This window comes from Excalfactoria chinensis, chromosome 2 (genome assembly GCF_039878825.1).
Source record: "Excalfactoria chinensis isolate bCotChi1 chromosome 2, bCotChi1.hap2, whole genome shotgun sequence".
Classification (NCBI taxonomy): domain Eukaryota; kingdom Metazoa; phylum Chordata; class Aves; order Galliformes; family Phasianidae; genus Excalfactoria; species Excalfactoria chinensis.
In genome coordinates, this window is record NC_092826.1 from 119128220 (window position 1) to 119137707 (window position 9488).

Here is a 9488-nt window from a genome sequence, read left to right on the forward strand (position 1 = left end):
CAGACAGGTGTAATGAACAATGAATGAATCCCGAATTCAGTACTGATCCATAGCAAACTAATGCAATCCTGACTGTGGTCATGATACAAATCAGTTTGCCCATTTCTTTCTGGGGCAGCATTTCTATGACTAATGAACATGCTACTTTTTGGCAGTATCCTTTCTCTCACTCCTAAAATGACAACTAAAGAAAACTGCAGTGAAACAGTACTAAGGGCTTGCTCAGATTGAATCTAACAATATCAGACAGTAGAATAAATACTGACTGAAATGGAAGCGTCATTGCTTGGGTTGTTTACACTAGGCTGAACAAAGCATCCAGAGATGTGTTCATTCAGAGGTGCCTTTCCCACTCTGCTTCCCTGAGGAGTCTCTGAGAAGGGCCAGTGAGTGCCAACCAGCCCTCAGGACACAGAGAAGTGAAGATCTGCATGAACACAGAGCCTGCAGCTCCATGAAGGTGCAGGCAGCAGCACAGCACTAGCTCAGTAGATTATTCCTTCCGGCTCCAGCAGCAAGTACTTCTTCATGGATGATGGGATGGAGAGCAAGGGGACTCCTTGGTGGCATCGGTCTAACAGTGTCATCCTAATAGCACATCTGCATAAGTGCATGAGGGACCGTGGTGAGTTGCTGCACACGCTGAATAAGGAGTCATAGAAATCCTGGTGCCGCTGTAAAACACAAAACAAGTTGAGTGGTTCAGGGCACTAAGTATCTCATCTTCACCTCCCAGCACACAGATCTCAGCAGGAGTGAAAAGCCCATAGAACTGCCCTGGTATGTTATTCACTTTCAAAAGCATAGTCATCTTCCTGTAGCCAGATATGGATAATAAATATCAAGCTTGGATTTTCCTCCTTCGTAACCTTGTGAGAGCTTACCTCAAAGACATCATCAGGTATGGCGGCTTTCCACTTCGAAGTTGATTTGATGTGTTCATAGGTGTTAACAACCACCTCCACAGCCCTGGGATAGGAATGACAGGCTTGTAGCACCTGTAGGCAGGACGTATAGGGATCATAAGTACCAGAAAGAAGCTGGGATCAGCCTGTCTGCTTGGCAAGAACAGCATAAGGACGTACTGAAATGTACACATCTAAAGACTTAGGACAGGATGCATTTGGTGCTGGAAAAGACACAAAACCCATCTACACTGCTTTATGCGAAGAAGTAAAAAAAAAAAAACCCCAAAGCTTTTTGTCACTCGCATTCCTGGAGTAACGCTTTGCATTCACACCACACTATGTACATTTTGACACACACCATAGACAAACTTTCACAGACAAAGCTGTAGAACATCCCCCTGGGTTAAACATCATGCTACAGGAAGAGGGGACCCCAAGTCTCTCAAACACACTTTAGAAAAATAGAAGCTATTTTGCTACAAGCAAGGGCAGCTCATTCTAGGCCCAGGTGGGTACAACCAAAGCTTTGGCATTTTCTTCAAAGATTTCTGATTGTTTGGCTTATTGAAATGTTGTATGTACAATGGAGAGGTACGGTTATGCTCAGGGCTGGGATGAGAGAACAAGTCCTGACTACAGCAAGTTTACTTTGTTGCTTGATGTAAGAAATCTGCCCACTACAGTGCTTTGGGTTTTGGAGACCTTTAGAAATCCTTTGGGAGGGATCCTGCAATTATTATTACTTTTTTCCCCATCAGCTATGAGCAGATTTGGAATTTCCCCTTGTTTTCTCTCATTCCCAGGGAATAAGCCAAAACTTCACTGAGATCTGTCTCAGTTTGAATGGATTTGTGTTTTTAAAGGTCAGAAGGGACAAAATGAACCGTCTTATCTTTTCTCCAGTCTTTGATAGAGACCACAAAATATACATTTCCTACAACCCAGTTAAGTTTATTTGGAGAGAAGTTTGATGAGAGCATGTAAATTTTCCAAAATGGTAGTGTCAATCAGCTCTGAAAAACTAGACTTGAGCCAACGTTTAGAGTTTGTATTTTCAGGCTGATTGAGAATGATAATTGGATCTGGGTCTAGTTTCTGGCACGAACAGTGATACGTGTCCTACAACAGATCATCTCACAAGATTTTGGGCATTCTGGGACTATAGTTCATAGGACTCCTGCAAATCCCAATACTATCAGACTCTGAGGTTTGGCTTTCTCATCTATCTCCTGTTCAAGTCATCCTCTCTTTCCATGTCTCTGCTCTGTACAAAAGCATCCTTAACCTTGTGGAACTGCAGGGGATATATCCTGGCTGCTCCATGATTCAGTAGCAGCTGGTAGCAGACGTCAGGCTGGGCAGCTGGCCTCACAGACGTCACTTTTATGATATACTGTAGGGGCGCACAGCCATTGACATCCATGATGTTGGCTTCTGCTCCTGCCTCCAGCAGCATGTGAAGCAGTACATGATCACAGTTCCAGGCGGCTTTGTGGAGTGGGGATTTGAAGTCCTCGTCACGAGAGTTCACTTCAGCTTTGTAGTCTAAGAGCATCCGGCAGACGAGGTGGTGGTCAGTGCTGTATGTCTGGTCCTTGTAGTGGAGGGCCCAGTAGGCTGCACAAGCCAGGGGTGTCTCCATGTGGGCATTGAGAGCATCGACCTGCGCCCCTTGTTCCACATAGAAAGCCACAAGCTCGGGGATACCCAAACGCGCGACGGTGTGCAGAGGGGTCTCCTCATCTTGGTTGTTGGTTTTTATGTTCACGTTGGCTCCTGACAAGGAAAGGTTATGGGAAACAGTCAAGGCAAGATTCAAAGAAATCAAGGAAAGATTTCTGTGAGAGAGTGGTGATACATTGGCACAGGCTGCCCAGGGATGCCGTGGAGACGTTGTCCCTGGAGGTGATCAAGAAACGTATGGATGTGGCACCGAGGGCCATGGTCATTGGGCATGGTGGGGATGGGTTGGGGTTGGACTAGATGATCTCAGTGCTATTTTCCAGCCTTAACGATTCTTTAATTACACAATGTAGCAGCTCTGTTTGCTCCGAATTTACGTCCCAGCTGAGGCAACACCGCCATCTGCTGCCAAGCACGGGAGCTGCCGCAGGACGGACGGACAGACAGGCGCGGGTCCCGGCCTGCAGTTGGCGAAGCAGCACAGGCTGTTGGGCTCCCGCCCGCTCAGCGGGACTTTCCCTTGTCCTTTCCAGCTACCAGCAATTTGCTCTAAAGAAATGCAAATTACTGAGGGGAAGAATACTGAACACTGCTTATTAGAACAGAGGAAAGGTTGGCAAGACCCCATTCCACAGAGCAAAGCAAAACTATGGCATGAAACATATATTTATAGTGTACACATAGTGTTTATACATACTGTTACATATCAGTGTACAGCAGAGCTAGCAGGATGGAGAAGGCAAGGTCCTTCTTCCAGTGGTTGAAGGTGTTGAAGTCAGTGCTGACAGCTGGGAGGCTGAGAGCTGCTCCTTGAACCCTGAGCCTTGGCAAGCAGACGATAAAGCACTCGTGCAAGAGCAAGAGCAAGCTGTGTGGCCCCTTCTCTCCAGCCAAGTGGCCCTTACATGGCCAAACTACACTAAGACTGAGGAGTAATGACTGAGAGGGAGAAAGAGGAGTCAGAAATTACCACTGGGCTGTGTGCTAATCCCATTAAACCCAGCTGGGTGTTACTCATGTTACATGTCTGTGAGTGTATCAGCAACATACTTTTGGAGGTGGTAAACAAATCCAGGCAGAGCTCTGCCTGGCTGGAGAGTTGCCCAAGCCAGACAGGGCTGGACTGACCTGGTGTGACACTACTGGGTGCAGATGGTGGGATGGGAGATACCTCTGGAAACCTCAGCTCAGGGCATCAGAAACACCTGCCAGCAGCTTTTGGGTGGTGTTGTGTGCGCACACCTGCCACAATTTGCTCCAGAACGTGCCCATTTTGTTTGTAGTCTCTGCTTTTAGTTCACTTAGAATTTCAAGTTCACGGAGCGCTTAAGGAAAGAGGGTGGCTTGCATAGCGCCATTATTTGCTTGCTGATAGGTGGGTGGAGAAAGCCTGCCGAATACATCTTTTCATTTGCTGCATTTTGTAACAGTACATTTGACTTATAAGCTTTTCCATGGTAGCAAATGCGGCTCCTGCTGTTTTCTTTGGGCAGGATACAACTGGCAGCATTTATTTTCCTTTCTAACAAACAAAATAATATGTATCTTCTCAGCAGAAGTAACACAATGTGGTTATTCATTTTGTGGTTTCAGATCCCCTTGCCCACAAATCATACTTGGTCTCTGTATCTCAAGAGAAGCGTTCAATAACAACATATGTAGCAAAAAGCTGAAGGTGTTTGTTATTTGCCATGGCACAATGTGATAAATAAGGGAGTCTGTCTGTAAGTCAGGACTTGATGCTGCCTGACTTTGCTATACCCTTTATATCTGTCTTAAAAAGTCCCAGGTCGGCTTCCTTGTGTTAAGGACACAGTGGAAGGAACATCAATATATTTATCTGTGAACTGCATCTATTCATAGCTTCATTTGCTACAGCCAATCAGAGATACAATATATATAGCTTCAGAGAAACAAAATCTTATATAATAACCTTTTCCCCATAGTTTCTATATGGATATGAGAATTTGACTGCTGGCAAACTAAGAGACAGTATGGAAAACTACACTTGTTCTGTCAGGGCTAGGTCTTAAAACACAAGTGGATGGAAGAATTTATGGAGAAGAAGGAAATCTGTGCAAGAAAGAAGGAGCTAGGAGTGCACTTTCATGTGAGAGCCTTTCAGTAGTAAATCTGTGCAAGAAAGACGGGGGAAAAAAGTAGAGAAAAAGCAATTCCCTGATTCAGAGGAGCTCTGTTGCTGGGGACTGAGCAGGCAGTGCACTAGAGGCATTGAAATGGGAACTGACCCTGGCTGGTGGCCAGGGGCTGGGAGGGAGAGGGGAAACTTCAGCTGGTCAAAGAGATGGGGAAAGAGATAAGATCAAAGAGATGAACAGGCAAGTCAGCTGTGGGTGGGAAGGATAAATATACAGGGACTTGGAAACTTGCCTCCCAGGAAAGACCACGGAGATCATCTAGAACTTTCCCTTACCTCTCCAAATCAGCTGCTGGGCACAAGGAATGGAGGTTAGTGTCGTACAGAAGTGCAAGGGCGCCTGCCCACTCATTGAAAAGCAGTTCAGCTTAGCTCCATGGTTGCAGAGGATCTTGAGACACTCGACATTTGCTGTTTCGCACGCTATGTGGATTGCAGCTTTCCCATTGGGCCGGCAGTTGATCGTAGCTTTGTGATTGAGCAGAACTGAAAGACTCTCCAGATGCCCATACATGACAGCCAGGTGAAGTCCAGTTGCCCAGGATATTTTTAATTTGTAACTAGGCAGCCAGTATCCTGTACAAAGCAAAAAGGTGTTACCAGCCTTGGCTAAGACTTCCCTTTGCATTATCCATCTACTGAGAACAATTGAGCAGGAAGGGAAGATCGGAGCTTTGGTTTAATATACTGTAATTTTACCAGCTAGAGTTTAGTGCACACAAAGTTCTCTCAAGCATCACTTCATTTTCACTAGGTACTTCCACTATGTGTGCTGAACAGTCCGCCTTTTGGAGTGATAATTCTGATAGCAGCTTTTGTTTTCCTAGTGACCTCTGTAGACTGAATAATAACCATTTTAAAAAGCTCAGATCATTTGAAATACCATCAGCTGAAAAATATGTGGGAAACAGATTCTTCAGTCTGCCAACAGCTGAACAAAGGTGGTATTGGAATAAGAATGTTGAATGTGCTTAGACCTGTGACTCAATGGATAGCTCATCCTGCTGTTTCTGCATGGGACACTGCAAGACTGCATGTCCTGGGAGCTGGATTTGTACTCCTAGTGATGCGCTGTGTGAAGATGATCCCCAGCCATGTGGCAGAGTGGCAAAGTACCACAGCCCTTCTGCCAGCTACTGCCCCTGAAGGGCATGGAGTGAGGAGTTTTGATGCTGATGTGATCTAGGTGGAAGAGCCAAACGGAAGCGGGTGCAGTTCAGCATGAAATTGGGCTCCAAAATGTTCAGATATTTGTCTGAAAACATCACGGTATTCTTTTTTTCCCACCCACTTACAAACACGTGTAAGACCAAACACTTAAATATTTGTTCCCAAGATATGAATACGTTTCATGACTGCACAGATACAGTCTCTGAAGTGATTGCTATAATCATTTGCTTTAAAAAAGAACACTGTAATAGTACTGTGCTTAAGGGCAGGAGAAGACTAAAACTTCCTTTTTATCCTTTTCTATATTTATTTTTAAGGTATAGCAGCAGCTTTTTAGCTAGAATGTGCCTATAAAATGTTGTTGGTTTAATTTATTTTGGTCTCTTTGGCAAGTTTCTGGTAAATATTGCTATTATTTAAGAGACAGGAAAGTACTACAGATGTGTAATAAGGCCAAATTAATTCAGACCTTAAATTTTGAGTCTTGAGCTCTAGATTTTCCACCTTACTGTTTCGTGTGTACTGTATTAGATAGGAAGAGAGACAGAGAGAGGAAAGAGGCAGACAGAAACCAACTGCTGTCTGCAGAGAGAAAAACTTTTTCATCACATCCCCAGACCTGGTGCAAAGTAGGTGTGTTATATCCCAGAGTCTAATGTACACAGCACAGCAGGTTTCCTAAGTCATTTCCCCACCCAAATTCACATTTTGCATTTCTCCTTGTAACTGACCTGATCCTACACTGGTCTGAGCCTGAGGGGCCAAAAATATACGTGTGAGCCATAAATGATACATCACGGTAGGAAAGTGGCCCTTAAATCTAAGTTATCCCATCACACAACCACAGTTTTCCCACCTGAGACCACCCTTTATCTCGTTTGTGCTGCTGTGAGTGAGTGATGCCCACAGACATTCAGAAGAAGCATCTCCCATGTCCTCTGCCCAGAGCCACAGACATCCCTGATCCCAAAGGGATGAGACCTAGCACTGGGCAGGCAGCAGGAACAGCCTATGTGGGAGGCCTCTTTCAACTCACCTATTTGTTGGAGTGAAAAGAAGCCGTGGTCCCCAAAATGGGGGCCTCTTGTAAGAGAGGTAGCAAAGCCACTCTGCCACTGGTGGCTTCTCCTTTCCACTTCATCTCTTAAGACTGTGGCAAAGCTCAACCTGTTTGAAAGCTTAACAGCATTCTGTCCTCAAGGAAATCCTCCTCCCAGAAAGCAAAGTTTGCATGATAGCTGATGGAGTCCCTCCTGCAGATACACTGCTGTAATTTAGGCCATGGGGTGCTTTTATCCCTCTACCATTTGAAAAAAAGGAGAGGCTTGTCCAAAAGAGAGGTTAGTACTTGTTGCCAAAACATCCACAATTAAAAATCCAAGCATTACTTCTACAGTTTTAAACCACAACCAAAATGCATTTTAGCCTGCTGAGGACAGAAGAAAATGTATTTTAGGATACATTCATCATTGTGTGGGTTAGATCAGATGCTGTCCCCAAGGGAACTCCTGGCTGAATCATCCTCACCCTTATGCAATCAGAAGAGCAGAGACTGATCATTAAATGTCAGGTAAGCACAGGAAAAGAGAAGAGGAGGGATGTTGTCCCTCTGTTACGTCACAGACAATAAATACATACATAAATACTAAGGCTATTTGCTGTGCTGCTAAGACTGGTGCCTGTCTTCATGCACGCTTAACTTCTGGCAAAAGCTGGTCAATAGTGTCTTCCAGATACCCCTGAGAAGCCTTCTCAGCAAGTATGTAACAAAGTATGTTGATTTTAGCAGAAAGCGGATTTGCTTCATTGTTTTAAACTGTAAGTTTTGGGAAATTTCGGATCTGTCTGACAGCTGGTTTGGATTTGGTAAACTCCAGAACAGGTGGAAAGTCTTTCCTGGTTGTGTTGTTGCTCCATAAGACTTCTCTGGTTTGATGAACGAGCACATACTTGCTTTCTGTGAGCTTCAAAAATACAGCTTCTCCCCACCAGCAACATTCAAGCCAACAGGATTTCTTTAGATCCTATAAGCTAAGGAGAATTCAGTGTGCTATTGAAAATTGAAAAAGGGAGAGAGAAAATATTTTGTGTTTCTAAATGGTCTGTTAATGTGACAGAGAACATGCAAGAAATGTGTATGCTTCAAGGCATGGGCCTGTTCTGGGCTTTGCACTCAAATCCTCTGCAAGGAAATAGCAAAGGTCTCCTCTTTCCAGGCTTCCCTAAGGCTGCAGGGGTGCCTGGGTGGCACGGAGGCTGGTGCTGCTCTCTGGCCTGCCCTCCGCCAAGGCCGGCAGCACAGCTAAGCTCCCCTCCGGCGGTGGCTGCAGCCACATGAGCCTCCTGACACCACTCCCTGTGAGCCACATTACACTGCAGCTTTAGAAGGGACACAAGGCCACAGCTTCTGGAAAATTCCCCAAGCCCAGCTACTTCCTGTCCTGTGAATGCTCTGATGTTTACCTTGTTTGTAGGATGCCAGAATCAGCTTCTCATCTTCCACTTCAAACACCGTGTCCACATCTATTTTCTTTTGGTTCAAGAGCTCTTCCAGTGTTTCATAGTCATTGCACTTCAGGGCTTCCAGAAAGTTCTTTTTCACTAATTTTGCAGCTTCAGCTCTAGTCATTTTCCCCTGCTTATTCTCTCCTGTTTCGTATGCCTCCTCCACCTCCATTTCCAAATGTATTTATTTGTGCTGTGAAGAGGGGTACACTGAGGTCCCTAGAGCGCAGTTACATGCTGAAGTTCCTGAAGACCAGAAGGTAATTTTATCACTTGGTCATGCTGATCTGCTTGTTCTATTTATATGAGGAGCATTTCAGGCATCAAAATACCACTCTTAGATATCACCAGGCTCTTTTTATGAAAGCGAGGACAGACTTACGAGCAGTAACACCAGAAATAATAATTTCTCTACAGGTTTTATACACATCAAGCTTCATCAACCACATGGTTGACCACTGCTCCTGCCATGATATTAGTCCTGGGTTCTGTTTCTCAGATGGAGAAACACACATTTCCTTTCATATTGCTGGTTTACTGATAGCAGTGGGATGTGATGCTCTCTTTACCTTGCAACTAATGCATTTCAGAAAGAAAAAATCACTTCCCAAGGCACTCTTCTAGTGGGATGCAGCTCACTCTTAGGACAGCACTGGTCCTTTTGGTCCTGCTTTCATTCCACGGGCCATCAGACCAGGCCTCCACTAGAGCCCCCAGCATGCAGGGCTCACAGCTGCACCAGTACATAAAGCCTTGAGCATGGCTGTGTTGATCCAACCCAGTCCTCTCTATAATGCCCTGAGCAGCAGGAGTGCCTCAGTTTGCTCAGGGATCATAGCAGTGGCAGGTGGAAGTGCCCCCAGAAGGAGAAATGCTGCAGAGGTGTATGGCTGCAGGATGGGATGGAGTGCTCATACAACGCAGGGCCTTTATTGCAAATTAACTTGTGCAAGCTGAAGAGGCCACACAGCTCCATAGACACTTCTCCTCTCACCTTACATACCTTTCAACTAAATCTCTATCCCCCAGCCACTCCCCCCTCTGTCCTACAATCCTATCCCCCA

General features: G+C 45.3%; 1 protein-coding gene across 1 annotated transcript; it reads right to left on the bottom strand.

Moving 5' to 3' along the window:
- Positions 1-485: 485 nt before the first annotated feature.
- ASB4 (ankyrin repeat and SOCS box containing 4) lies at positions 486-8596 on the bottom strand. Its single transcript, XM_072330391.1, has 5 exons — positions 8383-8596; positions 5026-5325; positions 2194-2684; positions 885-998; positions 486-674 (listed from the first exon to the last, which is right to left on the bottom strand). The coding sequence occupies exons 1-5, from the start codon at positions 8594-8596 to the stop codon at positions 486-488; spliced, it is 1308 nt and encodes a 435-aa protein (XP_072186492.1).
- Positions 8597-9488: the final 892 nt, after the last annotated feature.

Coding starts and splice junctions, on each gene's coding strand:
- ASB4 (XM_072330391.1), bottom strand. CDS start 8,596: ATGGAGGTGGAGGAGGCATACGAAACAGGAGAGAATAAGCAGGGGAAA. Junction 2,685..5,025: donor CCAGCAGCTGATTTGGAGAG/GTAAGGGAAAGT, acceptor TTTCCTTGTCAG/GAGCCAACGTGAACATAAAA. Junction 675..884: donor TACCTGATGATGTCTTTGAG/GTAAGCTCTCAC, acceptor TGTGTTTTACAG/CGGCACCAGGATTTCTATGA.